Source organism: Anser anser (assembly GCF_964211835.1).
Source record: "Anser anser genome assembly, contig: HAP1_SCAFFOLD_288, whole genome shotgun sequence".
Lineage (NCBI taxonomy): Eukaryota > Metazoa > Chordata > Aves > Anseriformes > Anatidae > Anser > Anser anser.
Window position 1 is genome coordinate 61,216 of NW_028153550.1, and position 27,773 is coordinate 88,988.

Here is a 27,773-nt window from a genome sequence, read left to right on the forward strand (position 1 = left end):
TAGTAGATAAAATACTTTAGCTGCTTAAGAATCACCTTGTCATCAGCCACTTCTGCCAGTTTCAGTAATCTCTATTTCTGTCTTTGCTGCTAATATGAACATTATTGTCACTAGCCATTTATTTATTTATTTATTTGTGTGTGTGTAATAAAATTTGTTCCGTACTACTTGTAACTCAGGATCTTTCTAACACAGTATAAATGACATGTGACATGCAAGAGTCTAGCTCCTGGAGTTTAGTTCTGACAAGACGGTGCTTAGGGACCGTCTTGGAATAAAAACATGAACATGTTGTAAATGGGGAACAAAACATGAACATTTTGTAATTTGTCTTTTTTTTTTTTTTCTTTACTACTTGCTATCTAGCTAATTCTCTTGTTAGCTAAATTCCAAGATCAATTATTATGAGTCAGACTCAAATTGCCTATATGTCTTCCATGTGCAGTTGTAATGAATGAAAAATACATTTACTGCTTAACTCTCATTATATCCTTAGCATTGTAACATTTCTATGTATTTATATACACTTATAACAAATACTAAGACACAACTTCATCATTTCTCATACTAGGTCTGGCTTTGGGAGGTAAATAATGGGAATGGGGTTAGAAAAGATATCAAGAGTAATATAATAGTAAATAGTGTTTTTATTTTATTTTATTTTATTTTATTTTATTTTTTACTATATTGCAGGGGGTGGTATCAGTGTCCTATCTGTCTTGCAAAGTTTTGTGGAAGAATCAGCATCTGGTTGGTGTTTCTTTACCTCAAGAGAAATCCTGTACGGTGTTCTGTTGCGTATGCCTCCAGCTTTGTTTTCTACTGTCTACCAGTGGAAAGGAGTATTTGTTCCTGTTGAGGTAAATGTTTGTTTTTGAACACCAGACATGCTAGTTAATAAGGAATTTAAGTCACAATCTTACTTTTTTTTTATTCTTCTTGCAGAATTTCAGTATGTGGAATCCTACAAGTTGTGTGTCTTTCCAAATTGGAGCCTCTTCCTACCTTGTGGTTACTCATGGAGGAGCCACACAGGGAGCTTCTAACAACAGTGTGTATGCATTCATGGCTGGACACAGATTGTTGTGGGTAAATCGATTTTAATTTTAAAATCTTAAAATAGTATGGGTTGGCAAGGACCAAGGGAGGTCCTCCAGTCTGGCCATGTTTTAGAAAAAAGCACTCTGTGTGACAAGAGTTAGTTTTGTGTCCTAAAATACTACATAACTTCAGTGATGTAAGTTTGTCATAGTTAGTTGTTTACATTGTTTGTATTTTTTATATATTTACATTTGAGGGTGCAGGGAGGATTACCTGGGAATCACAGAATCACAGAATTGTCTAGGTAGGAAGAGACCTCCAAAATCACCTAGTCCAACCTCTGACCTAACATTAACAAGTCCTTCACTAAACCATATCACTAAGCTGAACATCTAAACGTCTTTTAAAGACCTCCAGGGATGGTGACTCAACCACTTCCCTGGGCAGCCCATTCCAATGCCTAACAACCCTTTCGGTAAAGAAGTTTTTCCTAACATCCAACCTAAACCTCCCCTGGCGCAACTTTAGCCCATTCCCCCTTGTCCTGTCACCAGGCACGTGGGAGAACAGACCAACCCCCACCTCTCTACAGCCTCCTTTAAGGTACCTGTAGAGTGCGATAAGGTCGCCCCTGAGCCTCCTCTTCTCCAGGCTGAACAACCCCAGCTCCCTCAGCCGCTCCTCGTAAGACTTGTTCTCCAGACCCCTCACCAGCTTCGTTGCCTTTCTCTGGACTCGCTCGAGCACGTCCATGTCCTTCCTGTAGCAAGGGGCCCAAAGCTGAACACAGTACTCGAGGTGTGGCCTCACCAGAGCCGAGTACAGGGGCACAATCACTTCCCTAGCCCTGCTGGCCACACTGCTTCTTATACAGGCCAGGATGCTGTTGGCCTTCTTGGCCACCTGAGCACGCTGCTGGCTCATATTCAGCCGACTATCAACCAATACTCCCAGGTCCCTCTCGGCCAGGCAGCTTTCCAACCACTCATCTCCCAGCCTGTAGCTCTGCTTGGAAGTGGGGGAAGAAATTCTCAAGCAATCAAGTCATAGAACATTTTCTGGAAAATGTATGATAAGTTATGTTAATTCTGTAAATTAGTTGCTTTTATATATATATATATATATAAAATATAAAGTTTTAAAAGCTATTTCATGTATAGTTTTATACATAATTTTGGAATTCTTAACATTCTATGCGTACTTTTTCTCACTATATACAATGTAATATAAAATGTATTTGTTTATATACATATGTAGATAAACATAGTCACCCTCATATTTCCCTTGCAGATACAGACTCTTTCTGTTCTGGATACCAGACGTGTGAAACATTTTGCAGTGGAGGAAGAAGACTATTTGATTATTGTGAGTCACACAAACAGTTCCAGTTCCATCCAGGTTTGAATATTCTTCAGTCTTCTCTGGCTTTAATGTGGGTAGTTTGCTTATTTCTGAAAGGATAATGAAAGGAAGTAAATCTATAAGCATGTATTTCTGACATATTATTTTTGTTTCTATTGGAAATTTATAACAGTTAAAATTCCAGACTTGTTTGGATGTATAAATACTCTCTACCTGAGTGTATAATTTACATCTGGTTTGTTTTTATTGCTACTGTTATTTCAGTTTTGAAATGTAGCATGTAAACAAAGAAGTAGCTTCTGAATATAAACCTGTTCCTCTGAAGAGCAGGCACAGCTTCTTGCAGTAGGGTTAATTACCAATTACTTACCAGTGGGCTTCTACTTTAAAGTACAGTCCACCTAAGAATATAGGAATTCAGTTCACCATAAATCTTCCCATTTTTTTTGGCATGTCATTTAGTTTTAGTTCTCTCGGTGCTAATTATGAATATATAAAGAAAAGATTTTTGTATTTCCACAGGTTTTCCAGTGGAATAAAGACATATTTGTTCTGCATCATCAGCTTCCACTTTATGGAGTTGTGGACATAGCCCTGTTTCCTAGAGGAGGCTTTACGTACCTGTTAGTTTCTTTGTCAAATACCAGCCAAAACATTCTCTTGTATCAGTGGTTGAACAACGAGTTTAGGAAGCTTCATCAAGTACCAGCAAAGGAAATAAAACATATGGAGTCCTGGATTTCTGGATCTGATGTCTTTGTAATTATTGCAAAAGGTATTTAGCAGAAAACAAAGAATGAGTTTGCTGAGTATACAATGGCTTGTTTGATAGCAAAGGCCTTTGTGGTAAAGGAGTTTAGAAAGCTATTGGAATCACTGCGGGGGTGACAGTACTCAATAAGCATTTAACCCTAGTAAGTATTTTATGAAAGTAATCTCTACTTTTTCTCTCAGAAAATAAAAGCCTTGTGCTTGTTCTCAAATACTTACAAAACAAATGAAATGCTTTCCCAGTAACAATGGGAAATAATAACTCTATTTAATCTACCTGCTTATCACACTCTTTCTAAGCTTTTCTGAGCTTTGTGCCACACACAGATCACTAGTCAGCAAAGTATACGTGTATTTTATTACAAGGTTGACATTTTATATGTCATTTTGTCTCTATGGCTACTAAAAAGTTTTTGTTGCAGTCCACAGGTTTCTTTGCAATTAGATGTTGTCTAATGTCAGTCTTAATGTTCTTGCATCGAAGTTATGCACCAAATAATAAGGAAAATAATACAATCAGTGTCACTTCATAATTAAAGCTGCCAGACTCTGGCTTTTGAATGGCCACCAGTGTGTGATTTAACTAAAAGGCAGCAAAATAATGTGAGTTTTGTCATTTTGTTCCTTGGTAGACTCTGGAAATTCTTCTGAAATTTTTGTCTGGGAGACAGGGCAGTCTACTTTTTGACACTTCCAATCTCTTCCAGTCCATGATGTAAGAAATATCCATGTCTTCATGCCTCCTTCAGGTTTAGGTAAGACTTAAATGAGATTTTTTTTTTTTCAAATCCTAGTATATAATGCTGGAATTTCAGAAATGCATGTCTTTATTTTTTCATATGTATTTATCAGACCTTAAAAGTCAGTGTAATCAGTGTTCTGCAAAGTGCACTTCTGGCATTAAGACAGTAACTTTTAAATATATGACTAAAAAAATATTCTCTTCCTCTTTGCTCCATGTAGTCCATGTCCTCCTAGCTGGTAAGGATATAACAACACTGTATGCTTGGAACTCTGAAGCGAACCAATTCTCTATAATGCTGGAAGCCCCATATGCAGATCATATCACTTCAGTTACTGCAAGGTCTCTGAACATCAGCAAGAGCTTGATTGCTTTGTCCGTTAACTCCAGCTCACAGATCTATGAACTGACCACTATTTCCAACCAGTCAGATTTTATACCTAGGTAGGCTTTTTTGTTTATATAACTTGTCTGAGACACCTTGCGTTTCTTTTTCTGTGATACTCATTTGTGATAGCGGAGACTGTTATGTTTCGTTGTATGGTGGCCTATTTCATTAGTGCTTGTTGTGGTTTAACCCAGCCGGCAGCTAAACACCACACAGCCGTTCGCTCACCCTCCCCCCTCCCTCCGTGGGATGGGGGAGAGAAACGGGAAAGTGAAGCCTGTGAGTTGAGATAGAGACAGTTTATTAAGACAGGAAAAAAATAACAATAATAATACTGATAATAGTATTAATAATAATAATGTGTACGAAACAAGTGATGCACAATGCAATTGCTCACCACCCGCTGACCGATGCCCAGCCTATTCCCGAGCAGCCGGCCCCCCACCCCGACCAGCCACCCCTATATATTGTTTAGCATGACGTCAGACGGTATGGAATACCCCTTTGGCCAGTTTGGGTCAGCTGTCCTGGGTCTGTCCCCTCCCAGCTCCTGCTGCACCCCCAGCCTGCTCGCTGGCAGGACAGAGCGAGAAGCCGAAAAGTCCTTGGCCTGGTGTAAACACTGCTCTGCAACAATTAAAACATCAGCATGTTATCAGCGCTCTTCTCATCCTAATCCAAAACATAGCACCCTACCAGCTACTATGAGCTACTTAACTCTGTCCTAACTGGAACCAGGACACAACATGTCATTCACAAAGAAAAATCTAAGTGTTCGACTCCTGGCAGTCTACCAGCACAGACAGCAAAATCTGGCCTGCTGCGAGACCAGGAGATTGCAGGAGATCTTCTTGTTCACATCGCACATAGTGCATTTTTGGCACACTGCAAGATGTTGCTCAATTCGTGCCTTCAAAGAGGACAGAAAAAAGCTGCATCCAGTTCAGAGGCAGGAACAGCCCTTCTGAGAAGCATGTCCATCCCATCATGCTGACTCCATCCCATGGGAAGGGCAAGAGTCACACACATCAGGCTGAGCCGCAAGCTCTTGAACCATGTTGTGGGCACAGTTGTGGGCATCAGGGAAGAGCCCACAGTCCCCAAACAAGAGGAGAAGCACAGCCAAGTCATTTGAAACCCAACTAGAATTGGACAGCTAAATCAGCTGAAACTGAGGTAAGCGCCAAGGGTGCTTTTCCCCTGCAGTGACATGTGTCTCCCGGCAAATGAGACAGCAAGGACTGCTTGGGCTGTGCCTCCTGCCTTGAACTCGCCCAGCTGCAAGCAGCGCTGTGCAGGAGCTGAACACAAGTTCAGCAGAAGCCCTTTGCTGCTGGCTGGATACCAATGTTTGCACGGAACGGCTCGGACCACTTATGGTAGTGCTGGGCTAGCAGCTGCCCCTGGGACACGGCGTGACCCACAAGCGGCAGCAGAGGCTCTCGGCCTTCTCTGAGGCTCACCAGTGCCTGCCAGGTGTGAAATTGAGTGTCTCCGCTCTGATCCATCCCTTCCTGCTGTGCAGGTTACGGTGTGTCCACACATGGATTTAGAACCTCAGCTTCCCAAGTCTTATGGCGGACAGAGTGAAATATACCCACCAGGTGCTGCCTCCTCTAACTCCTTTATGATCTCCTCTATGATGTCAGAGGATGTTGGGGAAGATTTTCTTATTTCAGCATTGTCCTTCGCTGTTAGAGGACCTGAACAGAAAGTAGGAAGTTAACTTTGGCACCAGTGCAATTTGGAGGACCAGGGCTTAGTTTGTGAAGTCAGTGAAATGACTTCCCACCCCTGGGATACCAGCTGGGCTCCAGCGCAGGAAGCAGCCGAGGGTCTGGCAAAGCCCTCCCTGGGGACACTTCTGCAACCAAAGCCCCGTGAGAAGTTTCTGTCCCAGCGCCATCTACATCAATAGCTCAGTAGGAGAGCATACCAGGGCTCGTGCCTTGACAGGGCACACACACGTGCCGGTCTGTACCCTCCCACCTGCAGAGATGCCTGGCTGACGTTTGGGCTTTGAGCTGGCAGCTCTCAAAGGAAGTCAAAAGCCACAACTTACCCAGGCCATCTCCCAGAGCTTCAGTCCTGGAACCCATCTGGGAGCCTGGATCACCTTCGCCTTCGGTCCCATCTGTAAACACAAGTGGAGTCCCTCCTGTGAACTACGCCAACATACTCCTTCTGACCAGAGTGACAGAGAATGCGGTTCAAAGAGGGGACTGCTCCACGGCACTCGTCTCTCCCTGCCACTCCAGAGCATCTTGCAAACAGTTGCTGGGTGCCTGCAGTGGCACCGTGCTGGTACAAACTAAGCGTGCGTGGAGCTGCCCGGAGAAGGGCCCTCCCCGTGCCCACCCCAGGTCTCAACTCAAGCGCAAGGTGCCTGCTGGCTCTGCAGCACCTAGATGCTCCTGCCTTCCGCTGACTTACCTGGCAGATTAACCTGAGGCTCGTGGTCCACATCAGGCTGAGGTGTCGAGTAGCCAGAGCCTACGAGAACTGCTGCAATCAAGCACAGAAGAGAAACATTCCCCGTGCATGGTGTGATCTACCTCTTCCTTAGTGACCTGCAGCGACTGGAGGGGGCTCAGGCAAGGATGTGGGACCCAGACACGAGCCAGGATTTCCAAAGCCGCAAAGGGGCCTGCTGAGCTGGAGGCTCCCTCTTGGCCTCTTCCCAAATCCTCTCTCCAGGCTGTGCGCAACACCCCGCAGGGACCACGCCGCCAAAGATGTGGCCCCTCAGGTGTTTCTTACGGGAAGATCTCTGCTGGACACAAAGGAAGACCCCACTGCAGGGGGAGCGTGCAGACCCCGGGAAAAATGATCATCCATGTTTGTCATGGAGAAGCCCCCTGGCCAGTGAGCAGCTGAACCCTTGCTGAGCTAGCTCAACAAACCCTTAACAAACAGCAAGGAAATGAACACGGACAACTTACCACCTGTGGGACCCATACTGGCAGGCTCAGGAGCAGGATTCCATGGAGGCACTTGACCAGTACTGCCTGTGGGCACAAGTGGGATCAGACACAGGTAAGGGGAGCTTCCATTGCCTCTTGGGGCCTGCCTCTTCCTCAGTGACCGGGAGGCACTGGCTGGGGCTCAGGTAATGACATGGCCCAAACAGGAAGAAAAGCCTGGGTTCTTCCCTCTCTGTGGAGAGGGGCAGGGGTGGCATCTCTCCAAGTGAAGAAATATTCAGGGCTCATTTGTGCAAGCCCCCTCAAGGCACAAACGCGCTTGGAAGACCCTGAATAAACTATTACAGCCCATTAGCCATCTTCCTTCAAGGAAGCACACTCGCAACGTACCTCGGGGATCCTCCTGAGGCTCCAAACCATGATCCAGCTGAGAAGCTGGATATCGAGAGCCAACACCGTCATCATCTAAAATCAAGCAGAGATGAGAGACGTTGCCATGGCATGCTGTGCTCTCCCTCTTCCCCAGCACCCTGCAGTGACTGAGGGGGCTGAGGCAATGTCACGAGACAAAGATGCAGGTGGAAATTTCCCAAGAGGGGCCAGCGGCCTCAGCCCCACAGGGGCTCAGACCCGGGCTTCTCGGCCCCAGCGCCGCTCCCGGCCCCCCCGGCAGGAAACAACCCCGCAGCAGCCACGGCCCCACCGTGCCACCCTGCGGGGCTTCTGCCTCCTGCCTGCCCCCTGCCCGCGGTGCCCGCCCGGCCCTGCTGCCATCCCGTCCCCGTCCCCTCCATCCATACGCGTGCCGCACAGCACCATGCCGCCCAGGGTTTGGTGTTGGCCCCGGCCCTGCCCACCCACCTGCTCCCGGTGGTCGCCATGGCGCAGCCTGGGCACCCCGGGCACACAGGGCCACCAGCAGGAGGAAGAGGACGCAGGCAGGGGCCGTGGCTCCCCACACTCGCACCATGCTTCCACCACCGCCGCTGCAGCTGGTGCTGCTGTCAGGACCGGTGCGGAGCAATGCCTGTCAGTCCCAGCAGTCCCCAGATGAGCATCTGCCTTGCCACCCTTTAATGTTGGTGTTGGGTTTTGTTTTTGTTTTGAAACATATGATGCAGGTTATGGTAAACCTTCAGGTAAACCACAGATCAATAGGGAAGAAGTCCCACACGAGGGAAGGCCGTGCTTTTCTTCCAGGCAATGGCGCATGCTTTCATGCTGCATTCGACAAAGAAGCTCTCTCCATTTTGCGCAGTGGCAACAGGCACGACTGCAACACACGCACGTGTAGGCAGCACCTGCAGGTCCCAAACCCTTAACCAATTTTTAGATAGCACCAATTTTTTATGTAGTGGCTTTCCCTTCATCCATAACCCCTTTTTTCCTTTCTTTATATCGGGTGGCTCTCCTCCATTGCTCTCTCGGTCATTTTCCTCCCCAGTGTCTGAGCAGGCACTGGGAATCGTTTCCAGAGGAAGGGTACTGCTGAAGCTACAACATTTACTCTCGGGAAAAAGAGAGTATGTAAAAGAATACATACTTCCTTTCTTTTTTCCTTTTTTTTTTAAAAAAAAACATCTCTGAAATCAACGCTGCGGCCTGGCAGCAAATAACTATGGGAGTAATGATGATTCCTCATCCTCACTGTAACGTTGTAGTTAATCTCATAAAGAAGCAATTTCCCCAGGCAGTGGCCATTTGAGATGGGAAGGGGCAGTAAGAGGAAGTTTTCCTTAGACTAGCTCTTCCCCCAGAACACCTCGCCATCCAGCAACAAATTCAGTTCACCTGCTCCGCCTGATCAGTCAAACGCGCGTCCGACTCCAGCAGTGGTTCTGACGTGGTTCGAGAATCACCTATCCACAGAATATCTCGGGTTTGTACACTCAAATAACGCAGTCTTTTCCAAATAAGGCCCAGAGCTCACACTCCGAGTGCAGCCTAACAGCACCAGAGGGCCGGTAGGCTAAACATTCCCATCCTGGCAACAGTACCGACCCGGGCAACAGTAAGCATCCCTTCTGCACTTTCCTCGTGAACATCAGCATAAGGAAACAGAGACCTCCTCGATCCAAGGTTTAAGAAACAAACACAACGGTCACCCAAGCAGGTTGTTTCCAGCAAACTAACGGAGAAATTAAGGTGACAACCGGGTGCATCCAGAGTTAGTCAGATCCTGAGGGCAGCTCCTTTGGGAAACGGAGGAGCAGCGCGCCAGATGACGGCTACCTTACAGCACACCCCTCAGAGGCACTGCTACGAAAGGAAGGCAGAAGGTTGGAACTCAATAACTCGCAAGGCGCCCGTTAAGGGGGAAGCTTTAATTTCCTCAGCAGAACCTCCTCCCTGAAGGCCGCCCAGGGACTCTTTGCTTCCCTCGGGAGACGGCAGGGACGGGGCAGGGCGGTGGGACGGACGGCCCAAAAGGCCTGAGGAAGGGCTGAGGAGCGGGAGGGAAGGGCAGGGCGAGGGCAAGGGCAAGGGCGGCCCTGGGCCTGACAGGGCACCTTGGGCCTAACCCCGGGCAGCAGCTCCCCGTCTCACAGGGCCCGCGGGGGGCTGCCTGTAACAGGAGATGCGGGCAGGTAAATTTTACAAGCACTGCATCACAAATACCCTGCAACACCTGAACTACTCACTGGGACAGCCTCCTTCCTCGCCTCCTGAAAGCTCCAGCTGGCAAACCAAGGACAAAATGAAAGGCGGATGTGGAGGACCTCGTAAGATACTATTTTGTTCCCTGTGTGCCCACTGCTGGTGACACGTAATGCCTCCTGTTCCCAAACCACATCGGCACGTTACATCTTTACTACATGCTGAAAGGAACTCAGCAACTTGAACACAACTTAGAATTCCCCATCCCGGCAGCAGGCTGTACAGCTGAAGCTGCTTTAGCCAATAAAGTGTGTCATGCTGCCCCTCAAAGGTTTCTTCCTGGGAACGTCTGCTGTGACACTCCTGACGTATTACTTCTCGGAATGGCAGAACTGCGCTGGGTAGGCCCCACAGCAAGACTCGTATTTCTGTCCTTCCCTTTCAGGAAAGGATCTCCCACCTTGAATTTACTAATTTTCATGATGGTGATACACAAATTGAAGTTTTGAAAAACTGAATGTTGATTAACAGATTTCTAGCACAGCCTGTGCATCAAAATTCATTTCTCTCCATTCAGGTAATCTTAGTTTCTGAGTTACAGTTACAGTCAATTTTTTTTTTTTTTTTGTGCTCAGAAAAACGAGGGGACTGGTTGTCCCAAGTCAGCCAGGGAACTGATCTTTGGTCGATGCACCAAGCAACTCAGCTCTCTTGGGGAAACTTAAATAGAACAGACAGATCTCCAGACGGATAAAAAAAATAAATCAAGTGATAAAAACCCAACCGACACATCTGATACCCCAGCTTATTGAACAGCACAAGGGTTTAATCTACAGGCTCTGTCCAAAGCAGCAAGAAGTGACAGATTTAATCCAAACCAGTTGCCCGCTCTCACTCTCTGATCTGGAGACGTTATTCGACAGGCATGCGTAGCAGTAACACTTGTAAACGCTGGGTTACTGCACCACAGCCCCAAATCCCTCACGGGCCCACTAAGATACTTTTACTGATTGATCCACAATAAACACTCCCAAAAAGATTCTCAACAAGTTAAACCCCGTTTAGAAAGAATCTGAGGAACCTGTCACTGCAGCAACAAAGGGCTGCAATTGTATGCAAAATCTCCAACACCCTCCTTAGCACCCTGCTAGCTCAAGGACCGTGTGGGGCTTCCGTGCCCTGAACGAGTCCACCCTGGCCGCATAATGCAGATGTAATGTTCGAGAAAGCACATACCGTTAGCGAAACTTATCAGATCCACAGCAAAAAGAAAAGGAAGTCCACAAAGGAAGGACTTTTGACCTCAGCATGCAACCCCAGTTACAAATAACTTCCTATCTACCAGCGGGCCGCGTTCCCCTGGCACTCAGTCACTCCGCAGCACGGCAGCCACCTTTGTTCTAAGGATGGCAAATTCTAGTTAGAAACGCTCTGTAGAAGAGTGATGTTGTCCCCTTTTAACATGAGCCGGCCTGCAGCACAGAGAAGGGAAAGAGGGGATTAGAGAGAGCCCAGAACCTGAGAATAATCTCGTGTTTTCAGAAAGTATTTCCTGTGGTTGAGCAGGGTTTTGCCCATCACGGTTGGTACCTCTCAGTGCTGCTACCTAGAAGGCTCACCCAGGCCGGTTTCAGACCGCGCGTCGCTCGGGTTGCACAGACACACCCAGCTGTTTCCTTGATTTTGTCTTGGAGTGAATCTCCTCTGCGTCGTCCAGCACCAAATTCATGTACTCGTCAAAGCCCTAGAAATCAGCAACAGTGGCAATTAGTTCAGCAACAACACAAACCATCGTCAGCTTTGCTGACCCAGGCTGGACAATGAAGACTAATTGTTAGCGATTTTTTTTTTCCCTTGTGCTAGCTTCTCTTGACAAGAAAAAATAGGATTGTGAATGAGGGAAAACAAACTAACGACGTAACGCGGGGTCGTGCTGATACTCACGATGATGCAGCCTTCTATCCACATGTTCACTTGCTCGGAAAGCCACACCTGGATCCTCGACCTCTGCAGAATGAAGGAGGAGAGTAAATAGGCACACAAACACCGCGAGTAGTTCTGTTCTCTCTCATGTGTTCAGAAATACCCGCTAACCATAGCCGCTAGAGCTCCCAAACACTCCAAGGAGCAACTCTCAGGGGCACTTTCAATTAACAGTCTGACATTTTAGAGTGTTATAGGACCGGGTGAATACTACACGTTTGCTGAAGAACACGTTTCCAGTCACAAGGGAACACTCCTGCACGCCCGGCTGCACGATCCCACTCCCGTTAACACGAGGGGGCAACGCCGCGCTGCGCAGCAGCTCCTTGTACCCACCAGCACGCCGCACAGCTCTCCATTCCCCACAAACCTGCCCCGAGCAACCGGTGAGAGCCGAAAACTCAGCGAGGGGGATCCCCGGACCCTCCCCGCTCCCCCCACCCCTCCCCCAAATCCCCATCCCCATCCCCTCCCCGTCCTCTCCCTGCGCTACTCACGCTCTGCAGGTAGCAGAAGATGAGGTTCTGCGGCGCTGCGTGAAGGGCTCAGCACGGGGACAAGAGCTCCAGGCCCGGAACAAGGCCTCAAGGCCCGGGCCGAGACCCCTGAGGCCCGGGCCGCCCCCCACCCGCTCCCCCGTCGCCCCCCGGCCGCAGGAAGGCTACGATGGGCTGCACCATCACCGTCTGCACCTTCTGGCCCTGCCCGCGCTACGCCGCGGCTACCGCCGCCTCGCTGCTCCCGCCGCCCCTGCTCTGCCGCCGCCGGAAGCCGCTGAGGCCGGGCGGGAGCGCGCAAGGGACGCTGGGATTCTGGCGGACCGCGGGGGGCCGCTCTAGCAGGCCGGGAGGACCGCGTCTCTATGGTCGCAGGCAGGTGGTCTCCCAGACACCATAAAGACACATGTAGCCAGTGTCCAAGACCACATACAAACCGTCTGTGCTACGAATGCTGCCCTGGATGCCACACAGCTGGCGGATCTTGTTGGCCAGAGCTTTGTGGCTACCTCCACATACAGATTTAGTTTGGGATCCTCTCCTCAGATCGCTTCAGGGTAGGTACCTGACAGCTTTGGCCAATGTTCTCGGGTACGTAACCTGAAGGGGTCTGCGGACCGAATCCACAAGCCCCTCTCTCTCTGGAAGAGGCCCAAAAAGAGGGCTCTACATCCTGCTTCCAGACTGGTCTTTCTCAGAGCATTAATGACTTCCAAACAGGTTAAAATAAGCAGTAGAAATCACACTTTCTGCATCAGCTTTCAGCGTAAAGTCACTTTGCTCTATCAAGTAAGATCTAATTAAAACAGATCAGAGAAACACAACTCCTTCAAGCACCCCCCCATTCATTTCTGCAAGCCTCATTGAAACAAAGGGGAGGAGAAGCAGGTCATTCATTCAGGTTTTATTTAAGGTTTCAGTTTTGCTTTCTAAATGGCTGAGCTGACCCCAACAAACCGGGCACTACCGGAGAGTTACACCAAGGCAGTACAAAGAAAGAGAAACACGTTTTCCAGCTGATTTTAAAACAGAAAAGGCCCTTGCAATTTCCCAGCAGGACAAGACACACAGACACCTGGCAGCAGGTCAGATTAGCTCCAGCTCACTTAGCATGGGTTGTTCCTCAAAGACATAAGCCTCAGACCTCACTCTGAGCACCCCTTCATTGCACAGGAGCCCCCCGCTCCTTTCTGCTCCCAAACAGGATGCCTCAATCCAGCGCAGGCTGCTCCAGCACCCTCCAAATTCCCTCAGCAGGTGGGAAACTGAGCTTTTACCTTTTGCTTCCACCTACCCCAGCACCCATCTTCTTCCTCAGAGCAACACCATCCTCTGTTGCCCTCCCACCCCTTTCCTGGGGGCATCCATTTCGGCTGCAAGTTTCCATCCAGCCCCCGCCGGCATCGCTGTTCTGCCACCAGCAGCGGCAGCTCCCTGCTTCTCCAAGACCCCAGCCTTGATTCTGAGGGCTGTCATTAGCAGCAAACCATGAGATCCTCCCTAGGACATTATCTTTACGCTCAATCCAGTGTGTTTACAACCCCAAAATACATCCACATGTTCTCTATTACTGTCAAAATAAGCCATTGAAAAGTCTCCGTATTTTATGCTAGGGAGACAAACAGATTCAGCCTTCACCTTTGACAGCTCCCATACAAAAGATGCTGGGGAATCTGTAAGCTCGTAATTAAGAAAGGCGTTCAGATACGTACCATTCTTCTTGGCCACAGAGGAAAATTTTTAAGTCAGACACTTGTGCTAACAGCTCTCTGTAGTGACCAGAAAGTGCTGGAAGAGGCTATCCAAAAGCTGCCACCAGTGCTGAAGCTGGGCGATGCCCAGATGAACCTAAGAGTAGAGAAAAGGATCCATCTCTCAGAAAAAAATATATACCTCATTCTCCTAAGCTAACTAAATTTTATTTATGTTTTTAAGATTTCTGAGAATGTGAAAACATGATGTGTCTGTTAACTTGGAATTGGGGCTAGGTACAAAGTAGCAAGTCAAACTCTTTCGCATCATAGGCAGGTAAAAAATAAAATAAAACCGATGACATGTCTACAGTCACTGTAGATATATTAAATAGGTATATTAAAATGTAGGTATATTATTAAATAGGTATATTAAATATGTAGGTATATTAAAATATATTTTAAAATGCTACCAAATCAGTTCTTTAGTTGGAAGTTGTGTTCAAATCCCAGCAGAAAAGATGTTCTCAGAAAAAAAAAAGAACTATTATGTCAGACACTTGTGCTAACAGCTCTCTGTAGTGACCAGAAAGTGCTGTAAAAGGCTATGCAGCAGCTGCCACCAGTGCTGGAGCTGAGCGATGCCCAGATGAACCTAAGAGTAGAGAAAAGGATCCATCTCTGGACAAAAAAAAATGTATCTCATTCTCCTAAACTAACTACATTCTTTTATTTATCTTTTTATTTAAGATTTCTGAGACCATGAAAACACGATGCGTCTGTTAACTTGGAACTGGGGCTAGGCACACAGTAGCAAGTCAACTTCTTTTGCATCGCAGGATGGTAAAATAAAAACAGGAGAAGGTGACAGGGCTACAGCCGCTGTCTTACAGCTTCCCAGTGCACAGCTCTCAGTCCTTACCAAACCAGTAAGGACCAATTCACAGTTGAAGTCAATGAGACAGAAGCACATCATGAGCTTAAGGATATGGAGAAATAGTCACTCCTGCAGATTGCTTTCCAATAGGCAACAGAGAATCCAGGAGAGTAACTTAAACACAAGTCACCCTTTTTACCATTTTTCCTCCTGCAGAAAAATAAGCTGACGGATTTGCTCGCAGGTAGGGCACATCTGCATTACCACTCCCATCTCAAAGCGGTGCCAAGGATGGAGTGCGAAGGGAAAGCGAAGGGAAGTCAGCAACACTCAGTACATTCATGGATCAGGTTTAATCCTGTGCTGTCAAAAAAAGGCAATTGATGGGTCAGTAAGACCAGAGCCACATTAGATTTTAGACCTAGTGAGATCTAGCCCATCATTCCTTCCCATCTACCCCACGCATGGCATTTGAGACTTGCATAGAAAATAAAACCAAACTCCTCACCAAAGAGAATTATCCGAGGGTAGTGGCCTTCCCTTTCCCGATCTCCACCCCAGCCCCGAGCAGAGGAGCTCATCAAGAGACCAGGTTCCCCCCAGGGCTGGCAGCTTTGCTGCTCTGCCCAAGGAATTCATCTTGCGAGGGGAAACTCTCCATATTACATGAAGATGAAGAATGTACACAAGGGGAGGAAGGCAGAAGATTTGGCAATGGACTTCAGACGTTACAGCCTCACGTCAGACAGTGGCCACCCTGTAGCCTGAAGGATGGGAGAAGACACCAAAAAAGACAAATATATGTATATGTTTCAATCACAAGCCCAGGGCAGGGAGGAAAGGACTGATCCAGCAGCAGGTCTCAGCAAGAAGCAGGAATGAGTTTCTGTGCAACACAAGTGCTTTGGGGAGAGGAGAACTGGATTAAACTCACCCTGGAAATGACCAAAGCGATACGTACAGAGAAAGCAAGATCTTTTATCCGTTCCCTCTGTGTGCAGTTACTCCTCTTCAGAGCCACTCGCTATCCCACAGGACTACAGAAGCTTGTATCACTTAATGCATCACTTGTAAGCACCCAGTGACGATAACATGAAAACCCATCCCATCCGACAGAATCGTCTGGTGACAGTGAATTCTCCAACCCTCCCTCAGCCCCGAGTTAAGAAATGCGGCAGTCCTTTTATTAAAAATCAGGATACAGTTCAACATAACGCCAGTGTTTACACCCAATCTCTCTAGTAGTTCCAGGGTTGCTGTTGTTTTACGCATCATTAGCAACCAAAGGAGTCAGTAGCATAAAGATATCAGTTCACTCGCTCATTTCAAAACAACAAAAAAATGAATGCCCCTATGCTTCCAAGAAAACACTGTCCGTGATCAGGTTGTTTTCTGTTGGCCTTGGTCTAAGAAGCAAGAGTTTTCAACATCATCTTGCAGGCAGACCTTATCTTCCTAAGAGCAATTGTTCTGTTTGCTTTCTCTCACAGGGCAGGTCTCCACGAAGCCTGACAGCACTAATAAAATAACCCTAAAAGAAATCCCAGTTGATTTTTCCTGTGATTCTTCTAGAATATCAGAACTCTTTGAAAGCTGTTTGATTACTTGAGTTGAAACTAAAGTGTGCGGGGAAGGACCTTGATTCACACAATTTGGCAAAAAGATCACGAGTTGTCCAACAGCTGCAAGAAGCACACACAGGCTTTCTCTTTGCTCCCTGGAAGCATCCAGCGGTGCTGCCGGAGGGCTGCATGGTCCTGCCCTCGTTCCCCTTCCAGTTGTTTTAGCTGTTCCGATTGCTGCTGCCTGCTTCCTTCCCTCCTCAAGTCATCCGAAGCAGAGAGCAGCCTCAGTGCTGGAAGAGCAGCTTGGCAGAAGCAGGAAGAGTCCAGCCAGCAGAAGATTTAATTTATTAAGATAAACATGGTCTAAAGGCTCCACATTATCTTTAAAAATAAACACAGTAAGAAATACAAGAACAAACTGGCTTTGCTACGGGTAGGTCAGGTTCAGATGTTCTCAGAAGATCTTCCCAGCCATAAAATATACCCTTCCCCTACCGTGCCCATCAAGGAGGATGGAAAGACAGTTCACTACGCAAGATCAGCAGCGTACCTGTTGCGTGCCCTCCCACATTCAGCAAACGATACATCTGCTACCCTTCAAGGCAGATCAAAGTTTTAAGAACACCCCTGTGAAGGAGGAGCAGGAGGGGACAGGGACAGGTAATTCGGTTTCTGTAGGGAACATCTAAAAGGCTTGACACGACGGCTGTGCTGGCTCCCCCGCTTTAATGGCTGTTCTTTGCTGCTTCTTTAGCAGCAATAATCAGAGGAGTGAGACTAGAAAGAGGCTTTGCAATTTTCAGGAACTGGTGCTAGGAAGAGGAAAAAGGAAAAAAAAAGGTTACATTTCTCAGAACACGTCCCAAAAGCCTGGTGTTTACACAAAATATCAGGACCTAGACCTGTATGAACTCCAACAACCTCCAAGCAGGTGAAACAAAAAAGACACGATGAGCAAGAAAGTTCACCGTGACTTTTGGGCCTCACCTGAACTGATAAAGAGCTTTGCACCCAACACATCCTAATTTCTCCAAGGTTTATACACTCCCAAGACCAAGCAAGTTCTCCCAGGAAATAAATTCATGCAAAATCTGCAGGGAAATTCTTTGTGGAAGGGAGGTGTAAGTAAAAGCAACCTGTGCAGTTCCAAAACATTGCACAGGGCTTCCTGAAGCAATCATCTCTCCATTCTTTCTTTCCTGTCACCACAGATCTGCTGAAAACATTGCCTTGGCCTTCTAAAGCTATTAGAAATTTTCAGAACAGCTGGGACTGAGGAGCACAGCAGGGAATTCACAACAGGACCAGTCAGGCCATCTCCTATACCAGGTGCTCTGTTCTGTTAAACAATATGGATTATCCAGCATGCAACAAGCAGTAGGTGGTGTCACAAAGTGCTTCTTGCAGGACATGTGGAGTTTGTTTCGGGGGCAAGGTTTAAAACACAACATCTGGAACAGAGGAAGGAGTTTTCCCTGTGTTCAGGGTTAAGTGGAAAGCTTGCAATACTCCAGCCTCGCAGAGGAAGTCTAGCTTGAGGACAGAGACTGACACAAGACAGCTAATCAGACGAGTGAAGGCCTGAAGCCCACAAGCTGTTCTGAAAACCCAAAATAATTAAGTCCCCCAGGATTTCTGAGCACCAGAAGGGATCAACCACCCAATCTGAACACACTTCAGAGGTGGAAAAATCCGAGGCCAAAAGGTAAAGGCAGGCAGAAATGCTGCAGTCCCAATGTTCTCCTGCCCCAAGGGACACAGCACTGCTGCTCTCTGATACTCTGGAGTTGGCAAGTCCAGGAGAAAAAGTCAGCTTTCATCTACTGCCATTCTTTCTGCCGCTGATTAATGCTTCTTTAGAGTCTCAGAAAGGCAGCAGCACTCCCAAAGCTGAACCCAGTAAACAAACTAAAGGAAAGAAAGGAACACCAAAAAAGAGACAACTGTCTCACAGGTGAGGTCTGAGGGCCCCATCATCACAGATTTATTTTACAAAGAGCTGAAGCACATTTTCCACCCCCGTGGGAGGTCTGACAAAAGGAAACACATGAACACTCCTCATCTGTGTTGGTAAAAAGCCTGGCAGCTTCGTCCTTCACTTTCACCAGGAGTCCAGACAAAGACACCAGGTTTTCAGTGAAATAACTGAGGATTTCTCACAAGCTTGGTTCCATCACCTCTGCAGGAAGAGCTGTATCTGGCAAAATGTGTTAACGCCAAACTGCTGCAGTTAGTGCAAGACGTGCCCCTTCCAAAAAGCTTTGGGAACTCTCCCCCAGAAGGGAGACAACCAGAGCATTCGATAGCTGGAAGCCCTCCTGTTATCCAAATGGGAACAAGCATGGCCAGACCGCAACACCACAGCCAGATGTTAGGGTGAGCTGCGTGCAGAAGCCACGGGAATTAAGGGGCTCAGCAGTTGGCAGGCTCGGGGCACGGCAATTATTTGAGGTTGGTTACAGAACACGCTGCACAGCTGCTGCCAGTAGCAAGTACAGCACAAAAAGGAAAGTACTCTGTAAACGCTTCGGTATGGATTTGGGGTTTTTTGGTTGGTTCGTTTTGGGTTTTTTTGTTCGTTTCTTCATGGTAAATCATCTCTGCTGTGCTTGTGACTTCAGATGACGCAGTATTTAAGACCCCAAATGACATTTCTCCACATGCCTATTCTCACTCTAGAATGCTGAATTCCGTCCTGTTCCCCAGCACTTACCTGGAGCAGCTCTTTTGCAGAACCTCTTTTTTCCACGTCCATTTCAAGACAGCGATTTAAGAAGTCTCGGAATATGGGTGAAAGCTTTTCTGGATTCTGCAGTTCCGGAGTCCCGTTAGTAGCAATGAGATACAGGGCCTAAAGCAAAGCAAGCACCAAAGAAACAGGAGGTTACGAAGGTCAGACTCCAGCTGCGGTTCACAGAGGCACCCATTTTTCCTCTCCCTCCCCACAGTTCAATGGGGAAAAACAAAACCAAAACAAAAACCCTTATCAGGGTGACGAAGAAATGCTTAAGTTTCAGCAAAGAGAAGAGCTGCCGGCCTTATTTTTATGTGGATGGGATCCAATCCTTTCTTGCTTTACCCTCGTAATCTGGGTTTGGATCCTGCAGCCCTCTCAAGGGATTAAGAGGACAAAACCAGCAGTCCAGACTGTGTTTACATAGGGAAGTTGGCTGGCACAGCTCTGTCCATTGCTCGACTCCTGCAATAACTATATCCTCATGGGAAGGTACCCCTGAATAATCAGGAGGCTTTGTTCTCTCGATACTTTGCCCAATTGCACAAGGCCTCAAAAGTCAATACTCTAAAGATGCAGTTGGTCCCTTACAAAAGATGGCCAGTAGGTTCTCAAGCAGCACTTAACACCCTACAGAAACGAGTGGAGTCGTTTTGCTGCTGCTTGCGAATGAAGAATTTTCTAAGAATCAGGAAATTCAGAATTCATCCACTGCAAAATTTTATTCTTAAAAGAAAATCGCTAGATGCCTTTTAAAAGGAAACAGACATCTGGCAGAGGCCTTTTGAGCTCATCGCTCATCACATCTCAAGGTAGAGGTCTGATAGCCTGGGAACTGCAACAAGTTAAGTTAAATGAGAGCAAAGCACCCCGTTGCTTAGCCATCCTCATTTAACTCCACACCAACATTTTCCTTTCGCACTTCTTCACTGCTGCACTTCTCTCCCAAAATCACCTCCAGTCAAAGAGGCGGAAACAAGTTAAACAGAACTGTTCTAGATCCCTTCGTCCTGTTTAGCTTAGGAAAAAAAGCCATAAAACTGGCTTACACCAAGAACAGCTGCATTCTTACAAACTGACAGAATTTCCCCTTTCATTAAAGAATACGAAGGGAGAGACACCAGCAGGGGCAAAGCCTGACTAAAGGCTTGTTAAACCTGGAGCTTTACTGGGAGCATGCCAAGAAGAACAATGCACCAGCAAGAAAAAGCCCTGTTTGTAAAAGCGTAATGTGGTATTCTTCGAATTCAAGGACAGCTCTCTTCCCCACTCACAAGGATTTAAGAAGCCAGGCACTCTGGGGCCAGAAGGTGCCCCTGTCAGCCTCTCCAGAAGGGGGGGAATTATGGATGCACCACATGATTAACTCAGACCCTACCTGAAGGTCTGCAACAGGAAGAGCCTGTGCCCTCTGCCACCCAGAACCAGCCATGGCTTCTAACTTAAATGACCACAATCTTCTCACTACAGCATCCAAGGAGACGTGTAGCTGCATGTGATGAAACCACAGCGGAGGTTCATCTGCCTCCTCCAGAGCCTAGGTTAACCAGCAGGCTCAGCGAAGGCCTGAGGGCAAAAAAAGGCACTCGCTTACTCTCAGGGGGTTTTCATTGAGGTAGGGGGGTTCTCCTTCGATCATCTCGATGGCCATTATCCCCAGTGACCAGATGTCCACTTTGGGCCCGGAGGCTTTTCGTGTCACCACTTCAGGCGCCATCCAGTACGGGGTCCCCACCACGGTGCTGCGCTTGCTCTGTTCGGGAGCGATCTCGGCGCAGAAGCCAAAGTCAGCTGGAAAAGCAAAGAAGGAGGGAAGAAAAAGTTAGAAATCAGCAGGTTTCTCCAAAAACAACACGTACTGATGCCACAGCTGTGGTACAAGCTAGCCTGTTGCACTGCCTGCTACATTGCTGCTGCAAAGGAGGCCTGCTTTTGTGGTTAACAAGGTGTTCAGGAGTAAGCTTCTAAATCTGACTCGCTGAGGCCATCAACATCACAGAGCTGCTCACTTGTCGATGTGAAGGCTGGTGATCAGTAAAGAGCTGTACATGGATGCTGTGAAACGTGGCACTGCAGCATTTTGCAGCTGTAATACACTGTGTAACACATGCTCTCAAGCCTGTTCCTGGGTCTGTGAAAACAGAAAGCAATGCCCAGTCTGTCCCCCCTCCACCCACACCCACCAGTATTATCTGGTCGTATTTTCAGTCCCAGAGATAATATTTCCCCAGAAGATGTACCATCTCTCAAACACAATTTGCTTTCTAGAGCAAATACTGTGTTCAGAATAAATTTAAGTTCCCTATTTGGTACTTATTATTTTCTTTGAGAAGACAGAAAGCTGGAGAGCCTTCCTGTGGAAATTGCTTGGCCCTGTCTTATTTGCATTTGACTTTCCAAAAGATCACAGAATCATAGAATCATAGAAAAATTAAGGTTGGAAAAGCCCTCCAAGATCACCTGGTCCAACCATCCCCCTACGAACAATGTCACCCACGAAACCACGTCCCCAAGCACCACGTCCAACCTTGCCTTGAACACCCCCAGGGACAGGGACTCCACCACCTCCCTGGGCAACGCGTCCCAGTGCCTGACCGCTCTTGCTGAGAAGAAAAGTCTCCTAATTGTTTTAATTGGTGAAGAGTAGCGCTCTTTGTTCAGTTCTTTGTTTTGATTGTTGAAGAGTAGGGGCATGACGTTTCCATTTTTCCACTCACCAGTGACATCGCCCGACTGCCAGGACTTTTCAACTGTGATGGAGAGAGGCTTGGCAACCCCATCAGCCAGTTCCCTCAGGACCCTGGGATTCATGTCATCAGGTCCCATAGACCTGGACCTGTTTACATTCAGCAGGTGGTCTCGAACCTGCTCTGCACTTACAGTCGGTGGGACTTTGCTCCCCCAGCCTCCACCTACGGGTTCAGGGAAATGAAAGACTTGGGAAGCCCATCTACCAGCGCAGACGGAGGCAAAGAAGTTGCTGAGTACCTCAGCCTTCTCCGTGTCTGTCGTTACCAATTACTCAGCTATAGAAACTCACTCCTAATATAAGAAATTAGCCACCTCTAATCGCTTACACACTACCATTTTCACCCCTCAGTTTATTTTCACAAGTGTTAAAGGCGCATGGTGGCCCCTGGGGACTCCTCCTGTCAGCCCAGCGCAGCAGCCCGAAGGGAGCTGGGTGGTTGCACCCAGTCCTGGGTGGTTGCCCACGTACAACTTTTCAGGTCTTTTTCAAGAACACCATTTTTTAAGCATCGTGCATTTGAAAAATCTCATCTGTAGGAAGCCTGTAGGAAGATAAATAGGAAAAAGCTGAGATGAGGGTGACTTTTCACATCCATTTGGGATATTGTTCTCTGCTGGGAGCACGTGTGCTCATGTCTAGAAGCAGAAGACCTGGGTTGAAGGCACCAGCATTAACTCATGTAAAAAAAAATCATCACCAACCACTTCTGCCTTCTTGGGCCCATCCGGAAAAACATCAACTCAACCTTTCATGACAGATGCATCAGGATGACACATTCCCGAAGGAAGGAACCATCAGCTTGAAAACCATAAACCCCACCTTCACAGCTTATCTGCCCCGTTTTGTAAGGAGCAGACGGATGAGTCGAGAGTTCCCTTAAGGACAGCAAAAACCCCAGCCAGGGCAGGGGACAACCTGAGATGCCCTGAACACCAAGTAAAGGATGAGGAAAACCAGTCCGTGGCTCTTCTGGAGACTAGCTTCAGGTTGTCACAGACAACTGATGAACCTGGTGACAAGTTTCACCAGCCCAGGTGCCTTGTGATGAGTTTCACCAGCCCAGATGCCTTGCTGCTGTGCAAACCTGTGAGGGTTTAGAGAAAAAACATCTGTTAGCAGTCATCAGTGCTCCACTGAGATGATAATTTATAATCCAGGTCCTTGCAGACTGTAACACAGTGGGACTGTGTGAAAGCAGGACAAAGAGATTTAGGGCAATAATGTGCTGGGAAGGGGAGCTGTTCTCCTGAAACCCAACTATAAAGGAATGTAAGGTGTTTCTGACCCAGCTACAAATACCCTCTCCTTCCAGGATGATGCTGATTTGAGGCAAGATAAGCTCAGCAGAGAATACAGATCAGCCTTTAAGGGCTACTTGACATGTCAGCCTCCTTTAATTAAATCCTACACCTAGGACATGATGAGTAACCGCGGGAGCAGTTCACAGAGAACTGAATTACTGCTGAAGATCTTAAACCAGGCACATTTAAATAAGCCATTTTAGAAAAATGAAGGGAAAAGACACTTTCAAAATCTCCCCTTTTCGGCAAGCAATGTTACGAAGACTTGGTCCTTGCCTAAGGTGCATCCAAACACCTACTTCAGAGGCCGTGCTCAACTAGACTCTCCCCTGCTACTCCTGTGTAACTTTCTTACAAAAGATGCAGCATATTTGGGGATGCCATTGGAGGAAAAGCTCGTTTTTATGGATAGAGGTAACAGCTCATTACCAGCTTACAAGAAGTATAATCACCAATTTTCATCCCCGGATGGTGAAGGAGGAACTCTCGCAGTTGCTCCACTGGTCAGTGGAGGAGAACACGTCTTGATGGACCGGTGAGATGATGTGATGTGGACAAGATCTGTCCTCTGTGTGCTCTGGCTCCTCAAAAGCTGCCTCAGGACCTGTCTGATCTGCTCTTCCATGGAGAGCAGCTGCGTTTAGCAGTGTCTCACACAGTTCCACCTACAGCAAGACTTCTTCAGGCCAAAGGACAACCACCACCAGCAGGTCTGGCTCCTCCAAACTGCTCCTACACATACCCTGGGATTCACTGCAATGGGGGCTTGACAGCACAAGCCAGGTTTCTACATTCACTTTCTGGCAAAAAAAAATGCAGGCTTTCAGAGCTTCCATGATACCCCAGTCCCTCAGGGATGAAGGCTTGAGGTCACTCTTTGGACTTCACTACCAACGTACAATTTTGAGTCGTCTTCTTAGTGTATGAATGCAGAGGCCCCAGCACATCTGAACCCCTTTACATTATACAGTCACGAGTTACCTCCCCAAAACCCCTTGGAATGAATGTGTTTAACTGCAGAGAGGCAAATATCATCTTCTGTGTTTGAAAGACTGAACAAGAAAGTATTTTTCTTCTCCCCTGAGCCTGAACTGTCCTACAACAAGACCCCGCAGCTTAACCTTTTAGCTCTAATGGGGACGAGAAGATTGCCTTGGGAGTGATAACAATTAAATTCATTGAAACTGATTGTCTGAAGAAAATAACCCTGATGCGTGCAGGCGGAGAGAGCCTTTGCACAGACAGCAAGTGCTTTGTCGTGCAGCACTTTGTTCAGCCACTGGTGGCTGCTGGGCAGAAGAGTGTTTGCTTCAGTAGTTCACAATAAGGACGTGGAAGGAGGCCTCGGTGAACCCTTTGTGGGTTTTCCAGAGCCCCTCGGTGAACCCTTCAAATCACGACGTACCTGTCCAAGTAGCTGACGATGTTGGGGTTTTTGTTTTCCCTCATTACCAGGATTTCATTGATAATCACTTCTTTCTTGGGCTGCTGCTGCAAATTCATCTGTTTGGTTGCAACCTGCAGGGAAGGAAATGCAAGACGGAGGGCATTACTACAAGAGTCCCCTAGAAACCTGCCAGCACCAACGTCAATCATTTTAATCCCCCATTGAAATAAAGGGGAAAGCCACTTATTCATCATCGGTTACTCAGCAATTTAGCAATTCCTGCAGCCAGTCCATTTCTACTCTGGCTGATGCCAAAAAGGACAAGGGGAATTACTGTTTTCATACTGGATCTTTACATCACTGCTGGACAGCCAACTCTACATTATTTTTGGCAAGAGAGCAGTGATACCTTTACTCTAGTATGGACTGGTACATCAAAGACTTCGTATTCCCTAAATGATTCTTATTAATTTTATTTTAAATCAGATGCTTTTTTAGGTTTGAATGTTTTTTTTCTTTGTTTTGTTTTTTTTTTTTTTTTTTTTTTTTTACTCTTGTGCTTCTAGAAATCTACAGCAGGGCAGGTGTGCAGGGAGGAGGAGGTAAATAGCATAGCCTATGTCTGGTTCTTCAAAGTGACAATTCTATTTCTTCCCATCACAGCAAGACCTAGGGGGAAAGAAACACTGATATTTATATAAAAGGATGAAAATACATGAATTGGATCGCAGTCATACCAAAGAGAAATAGGGGCAGGTTCATTAGTTGTGGCCCTGTGATTTAATAGCTTATAAAAATTCATATAAATCAATAAGAGCATAGCATATAAAAATTCATGCGTAATTTCTTTACCTCCAAACCGTAAATCAAGGGGTTGTAAGAACGGCCGTATTTCCTCCTTCCCGGTGGCACCTACAATAGTAGTTTTCCTTTCCCCTATCTTACCACTTAATCTATCGAGTACTGACTATGTGGCCCCTGTATCAATTAAAAATTTTACTTCCTTACTTCCTATTTGAATTTTTACCAAGGGCTCTTTAGTTTCTGCTACCGGATCTCCTAGTCAGCTACTATATTCCCCCAGAAGCATCGCCTTGGCTGCTTCTCGGTTTCGGAACGAATTTCCCCCCCCAACGATCAGCTGTCCACGGAGAGGGCACTCGTTTTTCCAATGACCCTCCCCCTTACAATGGGCACATTGGTTAAGACCCAGCCGGTTTCCCCCTGAGCTCGGGTAGCCTCTCCCTGTTCCTCTACCTCGACCGTTAATATTTCCTCTTCCCCGCCCCTTAATCCTGCGTGTTCTCTCCCTTGAATTACTGCTAATAAGTTCTGTTGTTGCCTTTTTGTCGTTTCCTTTTCTCTGTTATTATACGCTTTCCAGGCTATTTCCAACAGCCTATCCAAATTTCTCAAATCTGCACCTTCCAACTTTTGCAATTTCTTCCTAATATCCTCTCGGGCTTGTCCCAGGAAAATGAGCGCCAATTGAGCTTTAGCTTGCTCAGTCTCTACGTCTAAATCTGTATATTTCTTAGCGGTTTCTTTCAATCTCTCTAAAAAGGCGGAAGGCGATTCCGCTTTTTCTTGCCTGACATTATACAATTTTGACCAATTTATGGTCCGGGGCATGGCATTCTGTACCCCGACTTGTACCCAATCTCGGTATCTCTTCAGCCTCCTTATTCCATCCCCCGTGTTATAATCCCATTGGGGATCCTCGGTGGGGAAGTTTTGATCTAGATTTCCAAGCACTAATCCATTTCGTATATCTTCTCGGGCTCTCTCTCTGGCTGCCCGCAATACCATGTCTTTTTCTGTCGAGTCCATCAAAGTATCCAGGATCGCCTGGAGATCATCCCAATCGGGATTTGGGGTTTTAATTATCATTTTCATTACCCCGGCTACTTTATCTGGGTTTTCCCTGTAGGTGCCGGCTGCTTGTTTCCATGTCATTAAGTCCCCAGCTGAAAAAGGCACCTTAACATATACCGGTCCTTCTGTCCCCCCTCCTTGCCTGAGGGGAGCGATTATTTTCCCTCTCTGTTCATTTATAGTTTCTGCTGCCCTTCGCTGTTGCCGGGTCCTATGTGACGCGGGGAGGCTAAAGTCGGGGATTCTCCATCACTACTGCTATCTTCCTTTTCTCTTTTCCCTCCCTGTCCCGGCTCTCCCGGCGGAGCCGACGGCGCGACTTCCAGATCAATATTTCCATTATTCATTTCCCCATAATACTTATTATTCTCTATTGCCTGATGCTGTATACGGCGTCCCTCCCTAGTACACGCACAACAACGTTCCTCAGTTGAAACCTCAAGCACCGTTATTCCACAAGCACGCCGCCATTCAGGCTTTCGGCGCAAATAAAAGAATAATTCCACGTACGGCAGTTCATCATATTTTCCTTCCCGCTTGCAAAATAGCATCAATTGTAAAATCGTATTATATTGCAATGTTCCATTCTCAGGCCAAGTTTCTCGGTCCTCTAGTTTATACTGGGGCCACCAAATATTACGATAATCAATCAGCTTTCCTTTCCGCAGTTCTTGACCAAAACCTCCCTCCTTCCAATGTGCTAGCAAACGCCCCCGTGGGGATGTCCGCGGGATAGGTACATCTTTTCCCAGAATTCCTTTAATCTTTTTCGTTTTGAGCTTATGGTACAAACCCAGAAGCTGCCGGAGCAGCAGCGGAGCGGAGCAGCAGGACCGACCCTCGCGGGGCGGCCGCCGCCGCCGGTCTGAGGGGGCCCGGGGGGAGCCCGCGCCTTACGGGGGGGAGGCGCCACGCGGGCCCCGCGCGCTCCTTCCTCGCTCCCCCTCCCCTCCCCGCCGGGCGAGCCCATTCGGCACCCTGCTGGGGGGGGGGTCGGTTCCCGATCCCCCCAAATTTTACCCCCCCCGGTTTTTCCCCCCCTCCCCGCCGGACTCACCCCCCCGTCCGCGAGCCCAGCCGCCGCCTGCTGCCGCCGCCGCTCCGGCTGCTGCAACCCCGCGGCCCGCACTGCGCATGCGCCGGGAGCGCCGCCGCCTCCCCCCCCCCCCCGCGGACCCCCCCGCGGTGAGAGCGTCCGCCCTAAGTGGGGGGGGAAGAGCGCCCGGGACGCTCTGCGCATGCGCAAGGCGGGAGCCGCGCAGCCACCGCCCCGCCCCGCCGCCGC

General features: G+C 47.6%; 2 protein-coding genes across 15 annotated transcripts in view; one reads left to right on the forward strand and one right to left on the reverse strand.

Moving 5' to 3' along the window:
• The window catches only part of LOC310891938 (adhesion G-protein coupled receptor V1-like), a gene marked incomplete at its 5' end in the record, with an annotated part of 32,854 nt that extends 28,925 nt beyond the window's left edge, over positions 1–3,929 (forward strand). The window contains 5 exons of the mRNA XM_083854155.1: positions 694–860; positions 946–1,089; positions 2,332–2,439; positions 2,926–3,178; positions 3,807–3,929. Coding sequence (XP_083710281.1) covers positions 694–860; positions 946–1,089; positions 2,332–2,439; positions 2,926–3,178; positions 3,807–3,862 — 728 coding nt within the window. The remainder of the gene's footprint in view (positions 1–693; positions 861–945; positions 1,090–2,331; positions 2,440–2,925; positions 3,179–3,806) is intronic.
• An 829-nt stretch (positions 3,930–4,758) lies between these two features.
• Positions 4,759–27,684, reverse strand: LOC310891940 (uncharacterized protein). Of its 14 annotated transcripts, XM_083854158.1 has the most exons (14): positions 27,546–27,678; positions 21,183–24,744; positions 20,768–20,964; positions 19,153–19,290; positions 15,074–17,251; positions 14,019–14,154; positions 11,771–11,833; positions 11,492–11,570; positions 7,619–7,693; positions 7,247–7,312; positions 6,738–6,809; positions 6,367–6,438; positions 5,906–6,007; positions 4,759–4,931 (listed from the first exon to the last, which is right to left on the reverse strand). In XM_083854158.1, exons 6-14 carry the CDS (start codon positions 14,019–14,021, stop codon positions 4,765–4,767), a joined length of 699 nt encoding a protein of 232 aa, XP_083710284.1. In that variant the 5' UTR covers positions 14,022–14,154; positions 15,074–17,251; positions 19,153–19,290; positions 20,768–20,964; positions 21,183–24,744; positions 27,546–27,678; the 3' UTR covers positions 4,759–4,764. The 14 variants fall into 14 exon arrangements, 1 of the variants encoding a protein (XP_083710284.1); XR_014577794.1 differs by lacking the exons at positions 4,759–4,931; positions 5,906–6,007; positions 6,367–6,438; ... (3 more) ...; positions 11,492–11,570; positions 11,771–11,833 and having other exon boundaries at positions 13,196–14,154; positions 21,183–22,466; positions 22,745–24,744; positions 27,546–27,684; XR_014577795.1 differs by lacking the exons at positions 4,759–4,931; positions 5,906–6,007; positions 6,367–6,438; ... (3 more) ...; positions 11,492–11,570; positions 11,771–11,833 and having other exon boundaries at positions 13,196–14,154; positions 21,183–22,466; positions 22,627–24,744; positions 27,546–27,684.
• Positions 27,685–27,773: the final 89 nt, after the last annotated feature.